Raw genomic sequence first — 27,644 nt, forward strand, 5'->3', positions numbered from 1 at the left:
GGTGTGTTTGTACGGTGCCAAGCCTGATGGGGCCTAGCTAGGATGTGGCCACAAGATACAGATTTAGCAATAATCCAAGGGCCTCTCTTTTCCATGTGGTATGTGTGAATGAGTCTGGAATAACAAACAAATGGCCAAACACTGCATGATTTTTAATCCTGGTACTGACATTCTCTTGCTATGTTTGGGGGACAGTAGAAAAGGCTGCACGCCATGGCTGATAGTTCAGTAGTCCTTTGTGGGAACCACACAAAGCACAGATATGTGGCCTTCACTGAAGCATTCTGTGCTGGGGCTGATAAAAAGTACCCTAAATGCAGGTTGGCAGGATCAATGAATTAAAGTTTGTAAACTGCTTGTTATTCTCCACATAGTAGTAATTCTCCCAGACCTGATAGAGATCTTTACAATCAGGCATAGCAAATGCCAGGCCCCACTTCTCCATATAACACAGCTGTCCTACACATCAGAGTCCCCACCAGTTGCAGGTTTCATAGATCCTAAAGCAGCCTCTGACCTGCGGGGATTTGCATCCATTCTACACCTTGAGCCCGGAGGTACTGCTGTGAAACAACAGGCATTGTTGGTGCTTGCTGCTTGTAACAGCAGTTTTGGAGTCAGCACCATATTCCTTCAGGCTACGTCTACATTGCAGGCTTTTTGTGCAAGATCGGCCGTTCTTGTGCAAAAACTTGCAGAGCGTCTACACTGCACATGCATTCTTGCACAAGTAAATTTACAGTAAGAAGTTGGAACAGAGGGCTTCTTGCACAAGAATTATTCCTTTCCCCGTGATGAATAAGCCCTCTTGCACAAGAAGGCAGTGTGGATAAGCAACGAGTTTCTTGTGCAAGAAATCCCTTCCGCTAAAATGGCCATCAGAGCTGTCATGCGCAAGAGAGAGTCCACACTGCCATGGACACTCTTGTGCAAAAGCACATGGCAGTGTGGACACGCTCTTGCGCAAGAACTTTTGTGCAAGAACTCTTGCACAAAAAGCCTGCAGTGTAGACGTAGTCTTAGTGTTGTAAACTGCTGGCAGTATTAGAATCCACAGCAGAAACATAGGGGCTGCGTCTAGACTGGCAAGTTTTTCCACAAAAGCTACTGCTTTTGCGGAAAAACTTGCCATCTGTCTACACTGGTCACTTGAATTTCCGCAAGAATACTGATGATGTCATGTAAGATTGTCAGTGTTCTTGCGGAAATGCTATGCTGCTCCCATTCGGGCAAAAGCCCTCTTGTGCAAATGCTTTTGCGCAAGAGGGCTAGTGTAGACAACGCGTTATTGTTTTGCGCAAAAAAGCCCCGATCGCGAAAATGGCAATCAGGGCTGTCTTGCACAAAACCGTGTCTAGATTGGCACAGACGCTTTTCCGCAAAAAGTGCTTTTGCGGAAAAGCGTCCGTGCCAATCTAGACGCTCTTTTCCGCAAATGCTTTTAACGGAAAAACTTTTCCTTTAAAAGTATTTGCGGAAAATCATGCCAGTCTAGACGTAGCCAGGATGGGAAAATTGTGTGGCAAAGCTACGTTCCAGCCCATCATCTCAAAGCTATTGCTTCAAAACCCATCCAAGCTGGAGCAGTCTGTGCACTCAACAAAAAGGCTCTAGGTCAGAGCTACTCAACTTTGGAAGCCCTGGGGGGCTACAATAATACTCACAGCACATGCTGAGGGCCAAGATTTAAGTGTGGTTGCACATACATACAAATATACAATATATGCAAATAGCTTTCACACTGATGGGCATGAATACAAAGATTAAGGCAAAACTATGCAACACACAGGCCCTATTTAAGTCAGTTCTGCTGATATTAATAAAATGCAATATTAACCTGATTTCCAACAATATGACAGCACTTTTAATGAGCAGTGACAGTCCAGGAATGTAACTACTAAAACACATATTAACAGAAGACCATTATATTGACTACTTTTTTGTTTTGGCTCCCACCCGGGCTGTGTGTTGAGTCCCGTGTAAACCCAAACTACACTGCAGGCCACAAACAAATGGGCTGCGGGCCGCATGTGACCCATGGGCAGAGCCAGCCCAAAGTACGGGCCAATCGGGTGCCCGCCCAGCGCGCCCCATTGTAGGGGGCACCGTGCAGGGCTGTGCTGGGGCGGCAACGTGCATGCGCTGCACGCCCAAGGCAGCCCCAGCCCGGCCCAGCAGCCCTGCACGGGGCCACACATGCGCTGCTCACCTGGGGCGGGGGCCGCGCATGCGTTGCATACCCGGGGGTGGTGCCACGCTCCCGGAGCGCACAAATGGCTCGGGCTGGCCCTGCCCGTGGGCCATGTGTTGAGTAGCCCTGTTTTATGTGCACGAACTATACTTTCTCCAGCTGCCCTGGCCACACCTTCCAGGCCAACCATGTCCATTTTTAGTTAGTACTGCTGCCTGGTGGAGGAAAAGTTCCAGCCCTTTTATCCCACAGCTGGTGCCTACTGGCTGAGTTTCTATCAGCAGAGCCCATGTCCTGTCAAAAAATGAGGTGACTCTAACCCTGGATTTATTATTCCACTGCTTCACTGGCACTTTTCCCTATTGATATCACTTGCCAGCATCCTGCTGGCTCTCGCGGTTTGTTTAAATCCATCTCGCATTTCACATGATACACAATTTTTTTTTTACCTGGTGACGCCACATTGCATCATCCACAATTATTACTAGCTGCATGGCCAGTTTCCCCTGTAAATGACTCAAAACTATACTGTAGAAAACAGATTCAACCACTTTATACTCCATGGAGCAATTCAGTACAGTAACTCCTCACTTAACCTTGTCCCAGTTAATGTTTCATTGTTACATTGCTTATCTATTAGAGCACATAACTCGTTTAAAGTTGTGCAATGCTCTCTTACAACGTCATTTGGCTGCCTGCTTTGTCCACTACTTGCAGGATTTTTTGAAAAAATAGCTTCTCCTTGTGGGGATTTGGAACCAGGAGAGCTGGTAGCCCCCCATTAGCTCCCCTAAGAGCTAATGCAAGGATTGAGTGTTGGGGGATCCCATTTATGGGGTTACCAGGGAATGATTCAATCCTAGATGTCGGACTTACACCCTAACTGTAGTGGCCTCTACCATCTTTGTGTCACTGGGGAACAATTGGCATATAGGAAAACCTTGGCCATGCTTCCTCCTGCCTGACTCCCTACCTACATAGACTCATAGAGCACTAGAACTGGAAGGGACCTTGAGCGGTCATCAAGTCCAGTCCCAACACCATCTAGATCATCCCTGACATCTCCTGAAAGATCGCTGGCACCTGCCAAGGAGGCTCTCTTCACAGGATGCATTCCCCAGTGCAGGCTTTTACACCAACTTTGTGTTTCCCTTCCTCAGTGGGTCTAATTCAGAGGTTATTTAAATGGGGAGGAGTGTCAGTTAATGGGATTAAAGGAAACCAAATCAGTATAACACACATGCTGAAGGACCCAGATGTACATTTCATCAGCTTAGACCAGTCGCCTCCAACCTTTTTAAGCACAAGATCACTTCTTGATTTTAAGTCAGTCCAGGATCTACCTCAATCCCAACTAACCCTTCCCTACCCCTTCTCCAAGTCCCTGCCTCTGGCCTACCCCTTTGCTGAGGCCCTGCCCTTCTCACTCTGTGAAGTGGGGTACAGGAGAGGGGGACAGTGATATCAGCACCCCCCTGCCTCTGTCTCCCTTACCCTGCACAAGCAAGAGGCTCCCAGGGAGCAGCTCTGTGGCTCTGGGCAGGAGCAGCAGGGCAGCGCAGGGAGGGGCAGTTGAGTGCAGGCACTTGATAACCTCCCAGCCAAACCAGTCAGGATCACCTGTCAGAGGCTCCAAGATCTACAGGTAGATGCCGATAAACTGGTTGGTGACCACTCGCTTAGACTCACTTCTTTAGCCTCGGCTCTGAATTTGGCCCCTTTGTAGTAATGGAGTAAACTGCAGGATCAGAGTCCACCTTCACAATCTAAAGCATAACAAAACCAGGAAAAGTAAGTTTAGACTTCTATTGTTATTTCAGCTTCAGTACTCTAGTAACTAGAGATGGCTGAAAAATGAAAAAAAAAATACAATAAAACTTTAAAGTTCTTTTCTTTTTCCAGAAATTAAAATAGACCTATTTTTCATCAAAATGGTTACCAAAATTTGAAACATGTAATACAAAATATGAAAAACATGTAATGCAAAATATTGATAACAGCATCGAACAAAAAGGTGGTTTAAAAAACAACCATTGTTCTATAAAAATAAATTTAGTTCAAAAAATTCTCTTCAGTTCTGTCACTAATTAACATGGGTAAACTATTGTTATCCATTTTTAACATGAGCAGTTAGCCATTTTTGAGACTCCCAAGGAGTCCTACCATTAGGAGGAGACTGATAGTGCCACCTGGGTTGGGTTTTTTTTATGCAAACCTGTTTATTTAAAAAGAATGTACAAAGTCCTGTTTCCCTGAAGACAGGAGAACTCAAACAACAGGAAACTCTGTCTTTACTCACAGTTCCAAGCTCCTTTCCAGTCAGCACTCTCACCAAAAACTCTACCCCAGTGTTTCTCAAACTAGGCTCCATGGACCCTAGGGGCCTGCAAGGGAACGCCTAGGGGTCCATGGTCACCACTGATCAACTCTTCCCTCCTAGTTCCTCCTGGGGCCCTCACTCTGGGGCTAAGTTAGGCACCCTACCTGCCCTGGTTTTGTGCAGCTTCCAGCAGCAACCTCCAAGTCTCTGCAGACCCTAGATACAGGAGGCTCCATACGCTCCTCCTGCCTGAGTACTGGTTTCCCAGCTCCCATTGACTAGGAACCATGACCAATGGGAGCTGTGGAGTTGGCGCCTGCAGGCACGATGGCAGCACAGAGCTTGAGTGCCAGCTCTGCAGCTCCCATGGGCTGAGAATTGCAACCAATGGGAGCTGCAGGGATGGTGCCTGCTGGCATGAGGGCAGCGTGCAGTGTCTACCTGGCCAACTCTGCATCTCGGGGCCACAGGGACCTGGCAGCTGCTTCTGGAAGCCGTAGTAAGTGCCACTGGGACTTTGTGCTGGGGGAGGGAGTCAGGGTGCAAAGTCCCCTCATACACCTCAAACCCCTCATCCCTGACCCCACCCCAGAGCCCATATCCCCAGCCAGCGCCCTGATCCTTTCCCACATCCCAATCCTCTGCCCATCCTAGTGAAAATGAGGGTGAGGAAGAGCAAGCAATACAGGGGTGGAAAAGGGGTGGAACTGGATGTCCCTAAAAATATTTAAATCAAAATGGGGGTCTTTGGGTTGCTAAAGTTTGAGAACTGGTGCTCTACCCCCAATTTTTTTTCCTCGGTGATACTATCAAGGTTTCTTTGGTTGTGCCTGAGCCTTGTTTTCTCTCTCTGTGTGTTTCCTTGAAGCTTCTTTCACACATATACAGGTTCACAAATCAATCTAGATCAGGCAACCTGAAGGGAAACCACAGGGGCCACATGGTTCAGTTTCTACTCCAGCCTTGCCATATGCCTATGTGTTGGGTGGTGACTTCTACTGTTGTAGCTATTGATTTTAAAAAAAAAAAAGTTTGATTGGTTCTTCCGTTTTTCAAGAATGATGGGCAGTGGCTATGCCCATCAGCTTGCATGATGGACTGCCTAATCCTGCATCATAATTCCTCCCTGGAGGAACTCAATTAACATACTACTGGCAGATGAAGTTGCTTGAAATCAGTGCATCATTGATGCCAGCACAGACAGCCCTGTTCTGTGACATCTGTAACACCTTTCAATGATTTTTGCACTGCTGTACACTGACTCAGGAAGACTTATCTCACTTTGGGTCTAGAGCAGTGATGGGCAACCTAGGTTAATGAGTGGCCGCACGAACGTCCCTCCTCCATCTCAGTGGGCCACAAGATTGTTATAACCAAGATGGTCTCCTAAGATAGTTTTGCTAATTGCGCTTGTATGCCTAGAATTTGTGGGGTGTACCAAATGAACTGTAGCAGCACTTTGACTGGCTGCAGAGGGAGTGTACAGCTCTCACAGTGAATGTTGTGTGTCATCAGCAAGCACCTCACTTCATGAGCTCTTGTTTTGTGTGTGTCAGGTTAGTAATAACAGTAAGAAATAAAACCGATGGGTGCGTCTAGACAGCACCCTTCTGTCGGACTAAGCTACGCAATTTGCACTATGCATATTGCATAGCTTATTCTGAGTCTAGGTCGAAAGAGTTTATTTTTAAATTCAGCACTGTGCAGACAGCACCAAATTTCAAAATAAGGCGCTAGTCTGACAAATCTCTGAACATTACAGAGATGCTGGAATAGTGTGCCTGCTATTTTGGGAAATAGCGGGAGTTTTTAAAGATGCGGTGTTGCTATTTTGGGATACTTTCGGTATCATGACATAGCGCCGCAATCTAGACGTACCCTAAGCAAATGGAAACCAGCGAATTTGGCAACCCTGTGCATGGGCAACATTAAACAAAATGCCTTGAGGGACACACATAGAACCCAGATGGGCCAAATGCAGCCCCCAGGACGCAGGCTGCCCACCACTGCTCTAGAAAGTCAGGTAAAGAGTTTGGGGCAGATACTTTGTCCCAAGCAAAGTTTGGAGTGATAGTCAGAAGCAACACGCAGGGCACAAGATATCCCCCCAGTGTCTGAAACTAGTGGGAAAATAAAAATGCGGCTGCAAGCCAGACAGGCCAGTCCGGCTGCAATCCCAGCCAACTCCCCGCCCTGGGAGCCTTTCCGCGCCCGACGCCTCTCGCAGGGCTCCCCAGCGGGCCTGTGGCGCAGCCGGGGCCGGGACCCGCGGGCGGGGCGTCGCAGGAGCGAGGCGGCGCGGCCCGGCTGTTCTCCATGCAGCTTGCGGGGCCGGACCGAGCCGCCCCGGAGGCTGAGTGGCGCCGCCAGAGGAGCCAGCAGGGGGCGGGGCGCGGCCGGGGCCTAGCGGGGCGGCCGCGGGATGGAGCCGCAGGAGGCGGCCGGGGCTGCGGGCGGCGCGGCGCTGGCGCGGCGCGGGCCGGGCGAGGCGGCGGAGCTGGAGGCGCGGCGCAGCGGCGAGACGCGGCGGCTGGTGCTGTCGCGGCGGCTGTCGGGCCCGCTGCCCGCCGGGCTGGCGCGCTGGTTCCCGGCGCTGGAGGTGCTGGACGTGAGCGGCACGGGGCTGGCGGCGCTGGGGGCCGAGCTGCTGGAGCTGCCGCGGCTCCGCACCCTGCTGGCCAAGAACAACCGGCTGGACGGGCCCGGCGCGCTGCCCAAGGGGCTGGGGCAGGCCCCGCTCGCCCGCTCCCTGCGCGTCCTCAACCTCAGCGGCAACCGCTTCGCCGAGCTGCCCGCCGCGCTGCTGGGGCTGCGGGGGCTGCAGAGCCTCAGCCTGGGCGGCAACCGGCTGCACAGCATCCCGCCCGAGATCCAGGCCCTCAGCAGGTGAGAGCCCCCCGGGCCGCTCCGCGCGCGCCAGGCTCCCCGGGGGCGGCGGGGCTCGCAAGCGCAGGAGGAGAACCCCGCGTCCCGCCGGGAGGGGCGGCTGCCCCGGTGCCCCCGCAGCCTCAGCTGGCACCTTCGCCAGCTCTGCTGCTGGCAGGACAGGTCAGCGCCTCAGCCTGGCCAAGGCGCCGCCTCGTCGTCTTGACTAGGCGGCTGACACCATTTGCAACCCTCCTGAAGACGAGGCCCCATGTAAACTCCTACCTGCTCCCCAGGGCCTCTGACTTACGATAGCGACTGGCTGCCTTCGCTTGGGTTCCCTCCTGGGAGGTAACTCTAATTCAGAACGCACCTATTGGTTTTCTTGTCACGTTGCCTCCTGACTGAGTGTGGGCTCTGGGAAAAGATGTACTTTTAAATGCCTGGCCAGCTTGAGCTAGCAAAACCCATTTGAACGACTATTAAACTTCATTGCATCAGCCAGTTTAACTCTCACAATTTGCTTACCCAGTAATGCTGCATTTAGCAGACACCTTGAGGTCCCTAACTCGGTTGAAAAATGCGCTTCTTTCTGTCCTACTGCATATTCTATCTAGGTAGACAAAATCCCATGAGTATTTTTTGCTGCTGTATGAGATTGCATGCTGTGGTTGTCCAGTATTGGATGTTAAACATTATAGGTTTTCACCTAATGCTGCAGGTTATTTTTCCAGTTTTAAGCCTACTCAGTCTTGTGCTGTTTCCTGAACTATGAAAGTAGTGAGTGGTTTTGTAATGATTAAGTTTATCACATTGAAACCAGTGTTGGGCAATGATGGAGGAAATACACATTTGTCATGCAGTCTCTCACACACATGCCACATTTTTACTTTTTAATATAGAACTTCAAGCAGCACATTTTTTCTTCTTCTTTCCTTCCATCTTGTCTGAATTTAGGTTATACTAATAGCTTCATACATGCTGCCAAAGAAAATAAGAATGGTCAGGTCCCTCTAGCCCACTATCCAGTTTTCTGACCATGGTCAATGCGAGATGCTGCAGAGGGAATGAACAGAACAGGCAATTTACAAATGATCCATCTGCATCAGGGAAGAAGTGAGTGTTTATTGTTTACATACTGCATTTTCTAATCTCCAAAGAAGAGAGACAGACATATGGAGCCTGATATACAGGAAAGAATTTCTGAGCTTTGCTCTTGCCTAAGCAATTTGGAGGATATAGATTTTCTCCCAGAAGCTGAAACTGTTTACCTTATGCTTAATACAGGGTGTACTGGATAGGCTGCTGATATCCCTGGGCAAGGTTCAGGAAGATGTGATGCAAGTATAGTGAATAATATGGAAACTCTGTGTCCTGTCACTGGTGTTTTCAGTGTGCCTCAGATTTTGGGCCAATGTGACTGGATAAAAGGGATACATCTCAGCCATGGCCTTTTACCTAAAAACAAGGACGCAGATGTCAGAGAAGAGTGAATGTGTAGGGAAGAAGGGAAAGTAATGCCCCATCATGGGCGATGGGTATAATAGGCCAGTGGAGGCTCTGTCTCCATTAGCACCACTGTAGCTGTTGGTTGTGGAGTTTGTGGGGGAAGGGGAGAGGGCAGGGCCACTAAGGAGGCAGCATGTGCTAATCAGGGTTGTCAGTAATCTGCCTGGACTTTAGGGAGACTAGTGGTGAACCCAGGAAGCTAAATGGCAAATACTTCCTCCTTAGCCACCTTGGAACCTGCATGGAGCATAGCAAAAGCATCTTCTGGACCTGAGATGCTTTCCCTGGGGAAACTTGGGGTTTGGGGAGGGGAGATATGGCACAGCTGGAGGTGACTTGAGGTTCCATCAACAGGTGGGTCTTGGTGCTCTGGACACATGGGGGTTTGCTGTGAGTAAAAGGGGCAGAGCCAGGTATAGACTCCTCAAAGGAGTGCAACACCCACCACCCATGTATCAAATCATCTGTAGGTCCTATCTGTGTCTAAACTGGTATGGAATAAGGATGTTAAATATCGGTTATTTGAGTAGTCGATGGAATTGCCCACTGGGGAGCCCGCTGGGGCTCTTGTACATTTCAGAAAAGGAATGCGGAACACTGCATGCAGCCTGGGGCCAGTGGGCAGTCCTGCTGACTTTGGGTTGCACGTGGGCGTGCCAGCTTTGAAATGTACACGAGTCCCCAGGGGAGGCTCTTGAGCATTTCAAAGTGGAAGATCACTCATGGAGCCCGGGGTTAGCAGAGTCCCCCACTGATCCCAGGCTCCACGTTGCACTGCCGATTTGAAATGCTGCGCGAAGCCCGGGGTTACCTGGGTACTCTCCAGCTGATCCTGGGTTCCACAGAAATGCCGCATGGAGGCTGGGATCAGCTGGAAGGTCCCCAGCTAACCCCGGGCCCCAGGCAGCACTGCTGCTTTGTGAGGCCACCTTGGCATTTCAAAGGGGCAGCGCCTCACAGCTGAGCCGGGATCAGCAGTGCATCACTGCACCTAGAAGTACCCCTTCTTCTCCCTCCCCCTTTGCTGCCTCTATCTGATAGATGTAGTTATCTGATAGCTGATGTAGTTAAATCAGTTCAACTCCCTTGTGTGGTATTTTGATTTTAAGAGAGCCTTCTATTGATTTGAATCCACTTTAAGGCCTCTGTCAAAAACAACAAAAGCGAGTCTTGATATCAGTTTTGCTGAGAGAGAAATAAGCAGACAAACTAGCATTGCAGACATTCTGCTTCTTTGGGTTTATACCTGCCTTTTGCTCTTCTTTTCCTTATAGATCACTATAAAATGTGTCAGCTGTTTCTGATATGTATTGCTCAACATTATTGCTATATTCTTTTCATAAGTCGTCATATGTGAGTAAAATAATAGAAACTTGGACTCTTGCTGGTAGTATGATACATGAGTTTTATATTGCTTATGTGATGAGCCTTGCAAGAGCCTTATTTTCAAACCTGCATGTGTATTGTAACTTAGCAGTGCCTCTATTCTAGTGGAGGCAGAGATTGGAGGCAGAGATTCTATTTGGGGTTTGTAGACATGTGAAAATTAATTTGGAAAATGATAGGATGAAAATTTAAAGTGCATTAACTATGTCTGAACAACTACATATGTGGATGCTCATATTTCATAATAAGAGGACCTTATTCCAAATTACTTTTACTCTTTTACTCTTTACAAATTACTCTTTGGATGTGCTTTAGGCTAATTCAAAATAAGGCAATTTTCTTCTGGAATAAGCACACCCACTTACACAATTATTCCAAAAGAGCTATTTCCATCTAACAGCCCTTGCTTATTAACCTGTAGTGTGAGATATACCTATCTGGTAGAGCTGGAAGGGATCTCCATAGGTCATTGAGGCCAGTCCCCTGCCCTCTCAGCAGGACTAAGTATCATCCCTGAGTGATATGCCTGGATCCCTAAATGGCCCCCTCAACGATTGAGCTCACAACCCTGGGTTTAGTAGGCCAATGCTCAAACCACTGAGCGATCCCTCCCCTCAATGAAATGAGCAGTAGTGAGGCAGTGCTACTGTGATTCTGATCTATACACATACACAGATAACTCTGGTCATCTGAAGAAGTGGGCTGTGCCCACGAAATCTCATGATACCATCTACATGTTTTGCTAGTCTGTAAAGTGCTACCAGACCATTTGTTTTTTTTTTTCTACACATACTGTCAGAGTAAGCTTTGCATATGGGATTTAGAAGAATGGGGCTCAGCCTTCATTATGCTACTCAGACTGGCCTCAAAGTCATTACATAAAAGGATCTGTGGAAATTAACAGCTTAAGTAAACATAGCATTTGCTATCTTGGTTTTTGCTATTGAGAACTTGAGTGTTCTATCCTTGCAGTTGCTTATTCATTTAACTTTGTTGTAGATTAATCTTCTGTGATGTTAGAGAGCTGTGTATGTACCCTTTGATGCAATGAGTACCAAAATGTGTGCTCTTTAACCTATTTAATACCTAATGTACATTTAAAAAAAAGCCAGGAGCTAAGTGTGGGAGGATTTGCAACTGGAGCTCTGTGGTAAAGATATAATGTTAGAGGCAACCCACTAGAATTCCTTCCTTCAAACATTTTACAAATAGTTTCAAGAGACTGTTTGATCTTAAACTTCTTGCGCCCCAACAGCAGCTGTGTATTTCTCTATAGAACTGGCAAATCATAGAACAGGGTGGGAAGCAGTGTATTGTCTGATGAAATTCTTACTTCCTTACTACTGTATCAGTTGCACACCAAATGGGGAATCTTCTTGTTAGTTTGTTCTAGGGAAATTTTGACATCTCAATTCAGTTTTAAGCCGCTCTCTTTAGTGATAGCTATCAATTTTATCCTGGCCAGCATCTTTGGGCACTGTGGGCAGGCACTGTTAGTTGTACAGAAAGCACAGATCCCCTTCTATTCTGCAAACTGAACTTTAGAACATGGCCCTGAGGTATCATGGTAACTAACAGAATGTTAAACATTAGTACCCAGTGGAGAAAGGAACTGTTGCATTTAACATAAATCAGTCTCTGTCTACCTGTGAAAGCGCCATGTCAGAGGTAGTTCTTATTTCTCTCTGAGTAAATGCAAAATTGCTGAGATGAGCATCTCTCTTCAGTTTCTAAATGCAAAAGCCTTCCAATATGATAAAATAAACCATATACTCTGATTGCCCAAGAAGAGTCTAACACAGCTCTACCCAAATATTGCACCATACACACAAATATAGTTACACTTAGATCAGTGACCACAGCATATCACATTGTGCCATCCAGTTACTGTTACAACAGACTGGTTGGAAACTCTGGCTTCAACAGAGCCATAATCTTACTGCTTGTTCTCATTTCACTCCAATGGGTTAATCTGTTCAGATTGTTCTAACCTGTTTAACCTTAATAAACTTTTAACATCCTCAGGTTCTCATAACACAAGAACTAGGGGTCACCAAATAAAATTAATAGACAGAAGTTTAAAAAAAAAGAAAAGGAAGTATTTTTTTCACACAAACGCACAGTCAACCTGTGGAACTCCTTTCTAGAGGATGTTGTGAAGACCAAGATTATAACATGGAGGATAAGTCCATCAATGTGCATTGCCCAGGATGGGCAGAGATGTTGGCTCTAGCCTCTGTTTGGCAGAAACTGAGAATGGACCACAAGGGATGGATCGTTGTCATTTACACAATTAAACGATAAGCCTGGCCTTATTGGTTAATCCTAATGATTACACGTGCCTTCCCCCCTGTTGCCTGTATGTCAGAGGCAGCAACGGGGGATGGGGAGGAGGTAGGAGCTAGTGCCAGAACTGACTCCCTGCAGGCAGCAGCACAGTGGGGCAGGCTGGAGCCAGTACATGCTAGAAGCAGCTTTCAAGCCAGTTCCCCCCATGTATCAGCTCCCATGGAGCTGCCTGTCCCCTGTGCCGCTGCCTCTTTATCAGAGGCAGAAGGTGGGGTAGGCAGAAGCTGGTGCTTGTGGGGAGCTTTCTTGAAAGCTGGCTGCCCACGAGCATTGGTTTCTGCCTGCCTTTCTCCTCACCCAATGTAAGCATGGAACCACTAAAAAGTCCAGTGGTTACACATTTACACAAATACAAGTTAGTTAACATCCCTAGTTCATTCCCTCTGAGGCACCTGGCATTTGCCACCGTTAGAAGATGGGATACTGGGCTAGATGGACTTTCCTTTTGATCCAGTGTGGTCATTCTTATGTTCACTTTTTTTAATAATGTATCCCTAAAATGGCGGTGAACTAGGCTCCCTGTAAGACACACAGCAGGCTATTTAGTGCTGTGTGGGTCCTCTGGCCCAGCCCCTCCGGAGCTGCCTGGGAGAGGAACCCCAGCTGAAACGCGCTGGAACTGCTGTGGCTGGCGAGAGGAGCTCTAGCCTTAACCAGCCCCACCGAAGCTGCCATGGCCAGAGAGAAGAGCCCTTTTCACAGCCCAGACATGCTAGGATGGGGTGGGCAATAATTTTGATGGGGGGACCATGCTGTGATGTTGGTATGTGTTCAAGGGCTGCACTACTCTATGGAGGGGCTGTGGGGTCTGGGATGGGAGGTTGGGTACAGAACAGTGTTCTCTAAGGTGCACAGCTGCGCAGCCGCGCACAAAAATGTCCAAGCCCACCCACCTCCTTCGCAGAGCTGCGCAGCAGCACTCACCGTCCTGCTGGACCTGGATGGTGAGTGGCGTGGCTGCTCCAGCGGCTGGGGCCACTTGGCAAATGGGCAGGTGGGGGACTGCTGGGGGTTGGAGCTGCGTGGTGGGCAGGCAGGCTGCTACTTCCAGGGGTTAGGGCTGTGGCCATTGTGAGGCAACTGCTGCAGGGGGTTGGGTTTGTGACCGCGTGGTGGATGGGTGAGCGAGCTGCTGCCACTGGGGATTGAGGCTGTGGCAGGCGACTAGTGACGGGGGTTGGGACCATGGCTGTGTGGTGGGCAGGTGGGTGGCTGCTGCCGGGAGCCAGGGCTGTATGGGTCAGACATAATGAGGGGGTGTAAGCTGGGTAGCCCCCTCAGTAGGGCACCGGAAAAGTGTGCCCAACTGCACAGCATTGATTATGCACGTGATTGGCCAAATGTATAGCCAACATTTTTCATGACTGGCTTGTTGGTTTTGCTAGTCAGACATACAGGTATGTGTGGCATTTTACAGATACATGCATCACAAGGAGGGGCCTTGGAATGGCGATTATGTGCAGGGTCTGCAGACATGGATCAGATGGCTGGGTTGGGGGGGGGGGCAACGCTCCAATCTGTCAATAGATGTTAGCTAGCCCTGTGTTTAGTCATGTGAACAGACCCATTACATTAAAAACTATTCACTGTAATAGGCAAAGCTCCTGTTGTATAGAATTCACAATAGTTAAGAATAACGGAGGTTGTAGGCTGCCTGCATACCTAGATATGCAACTTAAATTATTACATTCTGCCACACCAACTATTTAAAAATTAAGACCTCCCTGATATTCTCTTACCGGCATTCTTCTATAGGTAAAGAGGTTTTCCAAAGTCAGCAATACGTGTTAAAGTCTATAAAACTTTTACAGGCGCTATTTATTATTTGACAGTGCTCGGTATACTCGTAGAAGCCTCACAAAAGAGATAAAACAATGAATAACAGGCTTGATTCTCTCTTGCCCTAGAGCCATTTTTCACTCCAGTGGCACAGAGGTACCCTAACGGCAGTGATCTCACTTCCCGACTTGGGTCTTATCCCCAGTGCAGTAAGGGACACTACATCTGGCTTAGAGCCACTGAAATGGCTCTGTGGTGCCTTCCCCCGCAACCTCCTGGAATAAGGGCATTGTGGAGGAAAACTAGGGCAGTGCAGCAGTTTGCTTATTCTTGGCCTCCTATGACTTCTACGGAATTGTGATCAGTGCAGATTTGGAGCAGCCTTGAGGCTCATCTAACTTATTGAAAACTTTGCAGTATTAATTCTTTTTATTTGACTTCATATTAAATAATCATTTAAAGTCATGCCCCTTGTTAATTATCCCTGGTTTTAATATTCTTTCTTCCATAACATTTTAAAATATATATATATATATATATATATATATATATATATACATATGCAGGGCTCTCCAGGTGGCAGCGAGCCCTGCTTGCCATCCGTGCGGTTCGGCGTGCTGTTCATGCGCTGATCACGCTGTGCCGGCTTGTAATCTCCTCGCCACGTGCGAATCGATTACACTAATTGTCGAGCCCTGTACATATGTATGATATTTGTTAATAACTTGGGTGCCACGTAGCGATGTAAGCGACTAGTTGAGCATAAGCTTATTGGGTAGTCAGCTGACTAATCAACTACTCACTTCCCCTCCTCCCCCTTGCTGCTTCTGTATACGCAGAGCTGCAGCGGGAGCACTCACCCCCTCCCACCTCCCATCAACTAATGGAGTAGCCTATGGAAATTCCATCGACTAGTTGATTAGTCAATTCACCTATAGTGAACATACCTGGTGGCACACATCCGAACAAACGGACATGATCTCAGTGTCGGTGCACAAGACAAAACTCACTCCACTCACGGTTGGAAAATATTAGAGGGAACACTAATGCAGAAGGGAGCTCAGGGTAGGGGATTGGGGTGCAGGAGAGGTTGTGGGGTCTGAGAGGGAGTTTGATGAAGGAGGGGGCTGTGATCTGGGGCAGGGGATTGAGGTGCAGGTTTGGTAGGAGACATGGGGATGGGAGAGGATTCTGGCCTGGAGGAGGGGGTAGGAAGGTCTGGAGGAAGGAGTTGTGACCTGGGGCACAGCAGCTCCTGGCCAGCAGCACACTCAAGCAGGCTCCCCCCACCCCCCTACCGCCAGCAGCCCCAGACAGGTGGCTGGGTGTGCATGTGGCTCTCTGCACTGCTGTGAGGGAGGGAGAGGCTTTATGTGCTGCCCCCGCCCTTAGCAAAATCTCTCAACTCCTATTGGTCAGAAACAGGCCAATAGGAGCTGAGAAATAAGGCTTTTTCCTGCCAGCAATCTACACAGCTTGCATTCTATCTAGTGAGCATTCCCCAGTGTAAACATATTTATAATAGATGCAGAGAGAATATTCCTGAATTCAGATACAAAAATGCTACATGCATACAATATAATCATGCTAGTAGACTTACCCAGGTCCTTTGGGGCAGAAGCTTGAGGAAGGAGTGTGTACGTGCACAGGGGCAGATGACCATTTTGCGGGGCCCCGGGCAGCATAATTCCGCGGGGCCCCCCCTTTGCCGCAGGGCTTTCTGAAGCGCGGGGCCCGGGGCGGCTGCCCCGTTCGCCCTGCCCTATATCCGCCCCTGTGCGTGCAGGAAGCTGGGATATGAGAGAGAGTGAGGGTTGGGGATTGAAGAGGAGCTCCAGGCTGGGGTCCTCCCACCCACCAGGGGCATATTCTCCCCCACCAGAGGCCTGTTCTCTGCCTCCGAGCCTACCAGAGGCCTGTTCTCTCTCCTCCCTCCCAGGCTACCCCCAGCTGCCATGGGCCTTCTTTCTCCCCCTTCCCTCTGGCACTGCAACCAAGGACCAAGAGGGCAGAGGGGCTACTTACTGGTGTCCTGGCAGGCAATATGGGAGAGCCCTAGCCCTGCTGGCCACTCTCTTTGTGGTATGGCTGCCTCCAGTGGACACTCTGCAGGATAGCTCTCCCCTGTAGGCTCGCTGCCCCCAGTGAACACTCTCATATCGAGTGCCTCTGAACAGCAGCCCCTCCCTTTGCACGTTTTGGAAAACTGTCCTTTTCCCAAGGTTTCCGGTTCTCCTGGCACAACCAAACCTCGACCTTGCTTTTAAGTTAGGAGAAGAGGAAGCTGCGTCCCAAATTTGGTAGTTCTTGCTCTTACCACTTAGGAGGTGTTCTTGAACAAACAGACTCACAGACTGACTCACTCTGCAAAATATATATATATATATATATAGATTTAGCAAATCATAACTTTTCCATGATATTCCACATGCCTTATCTTGCGCAAAATACATAATTATGCTGTACTTATAATATTAGTATGAAATTATGGAGCATAATGCCACAGGCGTGTCTTCAGAAAATTGTTTTATCTGCAGTGCAAACTGCAAAACTCTCATAGATTTTATGAGACCCAGCACTAAATGAAATTGCAGAAATAAAATTAATAAACTAATGCAGTCATCTTCTCTTTCAGTTTAGAGTTTTTGTACCTTGGAGGGAATTTCATTACTTCAATCCCACCTGAGTTAGCGAACCTGCCTTCTCTAAGCTACCTAGTGCTGTCTGACAACAAGATTCAGAGTATTCCTCCACAGCTAGCACAGTGAGTATTTCTAGCCAGTTTGCTGTCTTCAGCCACCAGCTAATGCTCAGACCTCTTTATTCTGAAAATTTGGATGCGAGTACCTGGGGAAAATCTGGTTGCTCTTCAATTCTTAATCCCAGGTTAGGTCTGCAATGGGAGCTTTTGGCACCAGGCAATGCAAGGAAGACTTCAAATGTATAGTGTGAACCTTATATAGTCAAAATGTGAAAGCGAATGTCCATTTTAGGATTTGTTATAGGACGCATCACCATAGCATCTAAACACAGACTTAGGAAATGCTTATTTGCATTTCAGCTTTTGCAGAAATAAATGCCACACACTACACTTCCACCATATTGTGCTCAGCCTCCTTTGCACTTCACACAGAATCTTTTCTCTGTCTTATTTTCATGATGATCTTCTATATCGTCTCATTCAAGGATATCACAATAGTTTTTAAATATTCACTAAGGCTCACAACACACCCCTCAATGTTAGATTGCTTTATCCACTACAAAACAGGAGCAATCTATACAATGGTTCAAGACAGAAAGGAAAGAATACCCCATGCAATGAAAACTACAAGCTAAGGTGATCACAGAATAGGGATAGCAGGGTTTAGCATTACTGCTCTTGACAAGGGATCTCTGACATCAAGTGCTCAAAATCTTGGTTTTGTTTCATTTGAAAGATGTCACTTCCAGCAGCACAAAGTCCTTATGCAGTACACAGGAATACTAGTTCGTTGCTGACAGAGGGGAGTCTGCATACAAAAAAACCAATGTGTGTCCTCCAGTCACACTCACTTGGTCTGACCTTGCTTAGCTCTTGAGTTCTGCCAGGATCTGATATTGCAGTGATGCAGGTGCAGACAGTGAATGCATGGAGTTTGCCAGAATTGGCTGGCTGCTAGTGTGTTCATCTTTAATACATGAATGAGAACAGGTGACCTATTCAGAGCATTATGAGGAGCCTTTTAGCCTTTTACTTGGTGTAAGAAAACTTTCCTCTGAAAACATTCATTTTGTTTAGATGCATACTAGTTTTTTAGAGTGGGTTGGCAGATACATTTAGGGCCTTGCTTATTTCTTTGACATGCGTTAAGGAGCTGAGCCAAGTTCTTCTTAGGCCAAGTTCTTCCTAGGCCAGTCTGTGTGCTAGATCATCACCTCTTTTAGTATGGCTTTGTGCTTAAAGGAGAAAGCCAAAGGAAATAAGCTATCAAGAAAGGTAGTAAATGGGGGTGGGGGTGGGGGGGCGCTTTGTAATGCATCTGTGAGTAGGTTTTGCTTTTCCCTCTTGACTGTCTCCCTCTTGATTTTTCAGGTTGCATTCCCTGCGTTCCCTTAGCCTTCACAACAATCTGCTGACATACCTCCCCCGGGAGATCCTAAACCTGGTTCACCTGGAAGAGCTGAGTTTGCGCGGGAACCCACTGGTTGTTCGCTTTGTCCGTGATCTGACTTACAATCCCCCAAGTCTCCTGGAACTGGCTGGACGCACCGTTAAAATCCGCAATATTCCCTATGCTCCCAGTGATCTCCCAGGGAATCTTGTCAGATATTTGAGCTTGGCCAGCAATTGCCCCAATCCTAAGTGCGGAGGTAAGTTAGCTGCTCTCTGCACCCTGTTCTTACCCAACAACGCTTCTATTTCCTTCTAACTTAGCGCTCTTTTTAGTAACTTAGGCCTTGTCTACACTGGCAAGTTTTGTCACCAAAAAACTCTTTTGGGCAACAAAACTTGGAGAGCGTTCACATTGCAGCATGACAAATTGCGACAAGCATCCAGTTTTGGCAACAAAAAACTTTCTGCTCTATGAGAGACTTTTGTCTCTCCCTCTCCCTTTGCTGTCGACAGTCATGCAGTGTGCATTATGGTAAGAAACGCACAACCTAAAGCTTCAAGTTGAACGCTCAAAACACTGGTGTACAATTTTCTTTTAATAAGCATTAAAAATGGCAACAAAGAAGAAATGCTTGTTGGATGAACACTGGGTTTTCAACCCAATGTTTGGGAGATGGAATTCGCTTTGCAGAGATAAATGGAAAACCAATGTGTCTTTTTTGTCAAAAGACTGTCACTGCGTTAAAGAAAACAAACCTGCAACGGCACCATGAATCTTGTCACCCTGAGTTCAAAGACTTGTATCCACCTGACAGCAATTTAAGAAAAACTAAGATATGTTCTTTACTGAAAGGTTTCCGTACTCAACAAGATATGTTCCATTCACAAGTTAAAGACAGTGATGCCATTACGGAAGCCGCCTTCAAAATGACTTGGCGCACAGCTAAAATCAAATAGACCTTTGACTGAAGGTGAATTGATGAAGCAGTGCTTGGACTGCAGCAAATCACTTTTTGTAGAATTTTTTTTTTTTTAAAGAGGCTATAGTTAACCATCAAAACAGCAAGTGTTTGATTCAACTGTAGTAAGACGAATTGAAAGCATTTCAGGTGATCTGTTTTCTAAATTGCTAAACAACATTGAAAGCACGAGTATTTCAGTCTGGCAATGGGCAAATCTATTGATTGTTCAGACATATCTCAGCTCTTAATCTGGATGTGTTTTTTCAATGGCAAAAAGTATTTCAAAGAAATTCTTACTCTGCTACCTTTGACGGGTCAAACTAGGGGAGAGGACATTTATTCTGTGCTGATGGCATTTTTGGAGGACCAGGAAAATGCATTGATTTGAAGAAGCTTACTTCGGTAACAACTGATGGCGCTCCCTCCATGGTTGGAAAAGAGAAGGGGCTAATTTCTTTTCTGAAGAAAAATCCAGTTTCCAGATTTCTTTTCATACTATTGCATTCTGCACCAAGAACAGTTACACAGCAAACTGAAGAGAAGATTTCTCGAGAGCACAATGGATAGTGTCACAAAAAGCATCAACTTCATTGTTGCAAATGCCTTGAAACAAAGACAAGTTGAGGAGTACAAAACACAGTCTGGTGACTTGGCAATGATTGCAGAAGTTAGATGTCTGAGTCGAGGCATTAATATCAGCAGAACTGACTTAATGGGGGCCTGCATGTTGTGTAGTCTTGCCTTAACCTTTGTATTCATGCCTGTTAGTGTGAAAGAAACTATTTGCATATATTTGCAACCATGCTTATGTTGCAGCATTCAGCATGTGCTTCCAAAGTTGAGAATCCCTGCCTTCGTTGCATGTATTGTTATACCAGTCAGTTCCTGCTGTGAGCAATTCAGTTAGTCCCAGGTGTAGTCTTATTTTCTTCCTCAAGGGACTGCATCCCTGTTTTTTCTTAACTTAGGCTATGTTCACATTGGGAAGAGTTGGCATCAAAAGTGCTGTCAACATGCAAAAGTTGCCCGAAAGTGAAAACCGGTCAAACCAGTTTTTCAGTCTTCCATTGTCGACATTTCATGGCCACATTGCTAGCACCCAATAACAGATCAGAGCAAAGCAATGTGGGTAAGCATCCCACAGCACAGTGTTGTGAGATGCCATAGCTGATCCCTGCACTTTTTGGGATTCCTTCCTAACTCTGTCAGCTCTCCATGCTGAGGAATGTCAAAGCAGCACAGCCATCTCTCCAGCTCTTCCCCTGTAGCAGCTGTGTGCCTGCTGCTGTCTTTCTAGTGCAAGGAAGAGCAGAAGTGTTCCAGTGATTTGTTCTTTGTTCCCCAAATGGAGCAGCTCACTCAGTTGTCAGATACTTCCCAGAGCTTTGAAAGCGGGGAGGTGCATGCCTGCAGGGCAGCAGAGATCACAAAACACTATCAGGGCAGGCATTGTGGGATACTGGCGAAAGCCAATTTTCTCAACAAAAACAAACAGAATCTACGCTGGCCCTTTGTCGATAATAAAGGGAGGGGAAAAGACAAAAGTCTCTCGTGGGGCTGGAAATATTTTTGTCGCCAAAACTGGGAGTTTTTCCAGACAAAAGTTGTATTGTAGTGTGTACGTTCTCACTGTTTTGTCAACAAAAGGCAGTTTTTGGCCACAAAACTTGCTCGTGTAGACAAAGCAAGAAAGTTGATGCAGGGACATCAGTGGCTTAAAATCTTGCTGGTTTGCATCCTCTGCATGGGCGTACCGTTTTTTAAAGAACTGCTGTGGCTGGTCTGCAAAATGCACTTTTAGAACTTTGTGACTGTACCAGCATGTTCTGGGATTCCTAAAGTACGTATCCCAGAGTGTTTGGCACCAGCGTTCCCTCTAAGCTGGGTGGCAGCACAGCTTCACAGGTGATTAATCAGCCTTGCGCAGTCAGAGGCTCAGGGCTCCATGGGTGGAGCTGACTGACTGGGTGGGGCTGATTAATCACCTGTGAAGCTGTGCTGCTGTGCAGTTGAGGGAACGCTATTTGGCACAACTGTCACAAGTAAAGAGTGTGAGGGATTTTACGAGTATTGCATAAGCCCGGGGCGTTCCAAGCAATGCATTTTTGCAAGGCATTTATTCTAATGCAAATGATCTATTTCTTAGTCTGTTCCTTAACTACAACTTGTTCTTCAATCATGGTTCTGTCAGCTAAATATGACTGCTTCAAACCAGGGAGTGGATGGAGGGTAGCAAGGCCTGATATTGGGCTGTATTGAGAGGGAGAGGGATTTGTTTCCTTTCCTTTCAAACAGCTTGGGCAATAAAAATAGACGGATTGGTTTCACTTTTTCATTAACTAGAATGGCGCTGCTTCTGCAAACCAAAACCACAAACACACCTCTTCTGAAAATGCCTATGTCTGAATCAGAACAACCTCCCTGCAATACGAGGAGAGCATAGCTGTGTGTTATGGCATGGTTCTGTTCTTATGGAAAATAGCATAGAAGTTCAGCATGGTAACTTCACTGAAGCAGAAGAGGAAGGGGTTAGGAGGGAGAGAGAGCTTTTATTTATACACACAAACACCTTTGATAACTGGTAGATTGGACCTCATAAATTGGAAAACACAGCGGGTAAATGGATTCAACACTTTGGGATATGTTTGGCAGTCCCCAGCATGACGTTCCTTCTGAATTCTTAGAGAAATTTCCTTTTCTGTGGAATGAATTGACCTTTGTGTCTCTCTTCAAATAGTACTTTGCCCTTCTATAACTTTCTAAAGCACTTGAGAGACCCCGGTGAAACATGAATTCTCTCAAACCCCTGGGAGGTAACTGCTAAGTTTTAGCAATTTTCCCATTTGTCTCTGTTTTACAGATGGGAGAAGTAAGAATTTAAGTCCCTTGAGTTGCAAGGCCACATAATGAATCAGCCACAGAACTGGGAATAGAACACAAGTGTCCTGATTCTTGGTGCCACTTTAGCAACTACTTAACAAATTCTATCCCAGGGTGAGCAAATCATTGGCCACATTAGAGTGGGGGTGCAGATGAGGGATGTGACCAGGAAACGGTTAACCAGTACCTGGGAGCAGCCTCCCACCCACGGTCCCAGCACACACAGGCTTGGAGCTGGCAGCTCTGTGTGGGGCCAGAAACGACCCTGGACTGCAAGCAGCCTGCAGTAGGTCGATCCCCTAGAATTAGCTAACTGGTTAAACTTAATGCTTAACACAACATTTAATTGATTAACCAAATAAACAGTATTTTGTATCCCTAGCAACCTGCTCTGAAAAAATCTGATAAGTACATGTATTACCAAAGCTGCACATAAACTGATCCTTTCAGTTTCTGCTCCAGAACATGGCGATGCTGTTCCTCCACCCCATCCCACCCCAGTTCTTATTTCCATAACATTTGTTGTTTGAATTCATTCCTAAGATGAGGCAGGTGCTTCAGACATCATGTCTGTCTTGTTCATTTCGTGGACCATGCAGGTTTCAGAGCAAACCATCGAGCCATTCTAAAAACAGCCTTGCTTTCCTTCCCCTTGCAGGTGTCTACTTCGACAGCTGTGTCCGACAAATCAAGTTTGTTGACTTCTGTGGGAAGTACCGCCTGCCGCTGATGCACTACCTGTGCTCCCCAGAATGCTCTTCCCCCTGCAGCTCCGCCTCTCAGAGCTCCACTTCCCAAAGCGAGTCTGACTCAGAGGATGAAGCCATTGTGGCTGCACACAGGATGCAGAAAGTTCTTCTTGGATAAAAGGGAGCGGTGGACTGGAAGAGAAACATGTTAGTAAAGTAATAGTAGGAATGCAGGGCCTGAGGCTCTTTCCTGAGGGACTCATTAGAAGTGGTCCTCAAGCCATGCAAGGGGCAGCACACCTGAGCAGATGTAGAATTGCTTGGTGTGATGCTACGTAGAAGAACTAACTCAATCCTGTGCCTGCAAGGGATGACATGGGTTTAGAGTTATCACTAAAGTATCATGAAGATCTCTGGGAGATCTGTGTAAAGGGGTTGGGGAGAGAGGACCTGCCATGTCTGGGAAACCTGTCTACAGGGGTTTTTCATGGCATGACACTTTACTACTGTGATTGGCTTTCACACCATATGAAGCAAAGAAGACTGTTCTTGTTTTACACTATGGTATCTCAGAGTGTAACTGCTCTGCTTGGTGTACGAACACCATTGCTATATTTATCAGCAATTCATTCCATATTATGCTTCTGTTTCCTCCCTTGATTTCTGCTTACGTATATTTACATACTCACCCCCCCCCCCCCCAAAAAAATTTTTTTTTGTTGGGGATAGAGTTTTCTAACATCTGGCTACTGTCTTCCTTTGCTTCAGACTTGGGGTATTCATCTACTATAGATGTTTGTTTATTACAGCCTTAGTACTAAGACCGTTTATTTTTTATCTCTCTTTTTATACTGAGCTGCTGTTAGTATCTCCTTCTGACTCATCCTTATCGCCTCTTTGCAACTGGTGTATCAGTGTCCTCACATTGCTTGGGAATACATGCAAAGCATCTCACTGAGATTTGCCCCCAGTACAGATTTACAGCTGTTTGCTCCTGTCTAAAAGACCACATGCATTGCCCTCCACTATACTTTAAACATCTCGTCGCAATGGAGGGAATCTCTCCTAAACTTGTGTAATTTCCATAATGCCTCTCGCTCAATCTTTCTGTTGGAGAATAGCTTCTTTTCACTTTTTATTTTTTAACTTTGCATACTGGAGAGCATCACGCACTAAGGCTGGCACTGCCGACATTAGGCATTGTACAAGGTCTCTGTATGGGAATCTTATTACATGGTTTCAGCAACTTGTGCCTCGAAAAAACTTACTTCAGTAGAAATACACAGTAAGGAACATTGCAAAGCATTTGTCTTTCTCCCCAGAATAAAAAGAAAAGCTGGTAGGAGGAAGTGGAAGGCAAGCTACTTAGAGCATGATGTGTGGGCAACAAGCTGGTGTTGAAGGCTGTTGTATATTTATTAGTTTTGAATTCACTCTTATTAATGCAATCCTTTGCACTGTTCTGATAAGAGTTAATGCAATCAACAAATATTTCTATTATCTCTATGCGGCACTGATGTGTATCTCCTCGAGAGTTGCCATTTTATTGCTATCATCTTGAGCAAGGAGCCCTTTGGATGTAGCCTTAAACACACTGAGTTCTGCCTCTGAATGCATGAGCAAAGCAGGTGTAAGAAAAATGAACCAGCCCAGCTTATTTACAACAAAAATACTTCTTCATAAGAACTGTCCTCTTCTCATTCTTTCAGATAGTTAGCTTCGAATTCAGAAGATGCATCAGTGTCTTCATGGCAGCTCTGTTAATGATTTAATTACATTTGAGGCCTTAAAGCACTTTCATAATGTACTCTTTGTCACTAGCCTTAATTGTTAGAATCTTTAACTACACCACAGTTTTCCTTAATCTGAAAACCAAGGTGTGTAAGAAATACATTTTTACACTTCTGTCTCTGCATTCAAACTGAGAATCTTCTGTCTGTCTCATTGATGGAATTAAGCTTGATATCCCTCCACAGTAGAGTTTTATCAGGCTTAGGCAATGAGTGCTACCTCTATTTTGCAGCAAAATATGGTGTATTTTATCATGAAGAATGAAATTTCACAAAAGGCTTTAATATTATGCCACCTGCTCACAGAACGCCACCTCTTCCATTTGATCTTAATACAGTCATTCAGTGATTTTACTTTTTTTCTCTCCCTCAAGAACACACCTCCTTTTCCCCCTTCCCAGATGATGTTCATTCTCCTGATCTAAGTCTAGTCATCAGAGAATTACAGAAATGGTGAGCTGGAAGGGAACTCAGGTAGTAAAGTAGTCCCAGCACCTTGTGCTGAGGCAGGGTGAAGTTTAGTAATGCTAGTATAAATCTTCTCTCACAGCTTGTTTTTTCACTGTAGCAATTTCAAAATTGGCCTGTTCAAACCATAGGCACATAAGTGCATTTTCTCATGTTGTAGACTATGAAACTGCTCAACTCTGCTGTGTGTTCTCATGAATACAGGGGTAGGATATGGGCTTCTTCTCTGGCTTGGAAGGGGGAGAATTAGAGGAGAGCATGGAGAATGAAACTAGTATTTGTTCCAGGAAGCCTTGCTCATCGTACACCAAAGAGCAGAGTGGTCCTGCACTAGGGCACCCTCCACAAACCGAAAATAGACGATGAAAAAAAAACCTACATCTAAAAACAGGCTCAGAATGGAGGTGGCATATTTCTCCTCTCTCCTGGAGTGAGATCCTCCAGAGCAGGTGTGAGACAGAATAGCAAAGCCACTGTTTATGGCAGGGGTGGGCAAAATATGGCCCATGGGCTGGATCCAGCTCATGGCTCAGCAGCAGCCCTGCCTTCTGTGCCCCACATACGACTGAAAGTGGCCGGCTGCAGGGGCGATACGTTTTCTGCATGCCACACGCTAGGGCGAGACTCTGTGCGCTTCCTCCAGCCCCAGCACAATCTCACAGTTCCCATTGGCTGAAAATCAGCTAATGGGGGCTGCCTTGACTGTGCTTGCAGCACAGGGATCATGCAAAGAACCCCCATCCTGGCACACACAGATCACAGTGAACACGAAGCCCCTGCACTCTGAGTAGCATGCAGGTGCGTGGAAGGCAGGGAGCCTTTCTGGGGATTCTGCTGGGCTGATGACTGGGAGCCACCTAGGTAAGTGTCTTCCAGCCAGAGCCTGCACCCCAGGCCCTCCCTCCAACCCTCTGTTCCCCCTCAGGTACCCCGTCCAGGTTACAATCCAAATCCTGTGCATTCCTGCTCCTGGCTGTACCCATATCCCCTCCCAGGCTCTGCACCCCAAACTCTCTACCCCAGGTCACAACCCCCTCCTGTGTCCTACACCCTTCAGGTCAGAATCCTCTTCTGCACCCGTAACTCCACCCAGACTGTGTCTTCAGTCCCCTACCCAGAGCTCCCTTCTGCACCCAGACCCCTCACCTTCTCCATTAATACTTTGGAAGAGTGCAGCCCTTGGCCACTTACCACATTCTTGAACTGTCCCTTCCCCCCATCACAATTATTGCCCACCCCTGGTTTATGCTGTACGTTTGGTGAATATTTTTAAAATACGGAGATGATGAGGCATCCGTCTCCATGGCCTCTGTACTCCACTAGAAGAATCTTCATTCGGTGTTTTGGAGTCTCTTCCCTGCATCTGTTACGTATTTTCCAAAGTTAGAAATGCTGAAGTTGAGAAACAAGTGTGTAAAGCTAGATCATCATTCTGCCTTTCCTGCTGTGTCTGGAGTCCTGCACTCTTCCCCCTCCTGCCATCTCTTTGACAACAAGAGCTGATGGTGAGTTTCAGAAGCAGGTGGGATGTGCACAGTGGGGTCGTGTTTTAAAAAAAGCAAAAATATCTACTTGATGGGAAGCAATTTAAACAGTTGCCAATTCTTTTATGTTTGTCTCTACTCAGTAAGAGGATAGACTTTCAGAAGTCAGAACGAATATCTGAATGAGTTCTGCAGTGGCCAAAGGCAATTTCTCATGGACTTCTGTCCTGCTCACTGTCTGCTTTTAAAATCTTTGATTGAATTGTATGGGGAGGAATTGGCCTCTTTTTGTTCCTTACTCCTGTTGGCAATAATGAATGGAAGGGATTTAATCCTTTGAGAGTAATGAAACTTAATCCCCACAATGGATCTTTGTTACCCAGTTCTAAGAACTGTTTTTAATGCATCTTATTCACACCAGGGAGATGTTGTTTTTTTTTCTCTTCTGCTCGAACAGTTCCATGATACTTCAAATAGATTTCTATTTTCTTCAGGGTGCACTCTAATACAGGAATAACTCCATCTTGGAAACCTCTCTGATTGCTTTGTTTTTGGGAGTTTTTTTCTGACGAGAGCATTGGTGATTTTGTACTGAACACAAAAGGATTACGAGGGTTTCATTTAGCCCTCTTGTGGAATTTTATCATGACATGAGCATAGTGTTGCTTTACAAAGTCTAAAAGGTGCCTTATGTTTTTTAAAATTGTATTTTTCTAGAAATGTATGAATATAGAACATTTCTAACAGTATTTCATTATGAGCTGTAAACCGATTATAACATTAAGACAAAAATGTTATTTCTGAAAATTGTCTCTGTCCCATTATTTGGTAACAGCTCAACTCTTATGTTGTCAGAAATGGAGGGTTCCACCAACAGAA

The 27,644-nt window shown here is 46.5% G+C and overlaps 1 protein-coding gene and 1 long non-coding RNA gene across 2 annotated transcripts; one reads left to right on the plus strand and one right to left on the minus strand.

Moving 5' to 3' along the window:
- On the minus strand, positions 1-7,833 carry LOC112547424 (uncharacterized). Its single transcript, XR_012897170.1, has 3 exons — positions 7,662-7,833; positions 3,812-3,957; positions 1-114 (listed from the first exon to the last, which is right to left on the minus strand). It is a non-coding gene; the product is annotated as an uncharacterized LOC112547424 (long non-coding RNA).
- LRRC58 (leucine rich repeat containing 58) lies at positions 6,907-27,572 on the plus strand. The gene is made up of 4 exons (XM_075905303.1): positions 6,907-7,397; positions 17,035-17,163; positions 18,472-18,749; positions 22,993-27,572. Exons 1-4 carry the CDS (start codon positions 6,934-6,936, stop codon positions 23,199-23,201), a joined length of 1,080 nt encoding a protein of 359 aa, XP_075761418.1. The 5' UTR covers positions 6,907-6,933; the 3' UTR covers positions 23,202-27,572.
- Positions 27,573-27,644: the final 72 nt, after the last annotated feature.

This window comes from Pelodiscus sinensis, chromosome 1, assembly GCF_049634645.1.
Source record: "Pelodiscus sinensis isolate JC-2024 chromosome 1, ASM4963464v1, whole genome shotgun sequence".
Taxonomy (NCBI): domain Eukaryota; kingdom Metazoa; phylum Chordata; order Testudines; family Trionychidae; genus Pelodiscus; species Pelodiscus sinensis.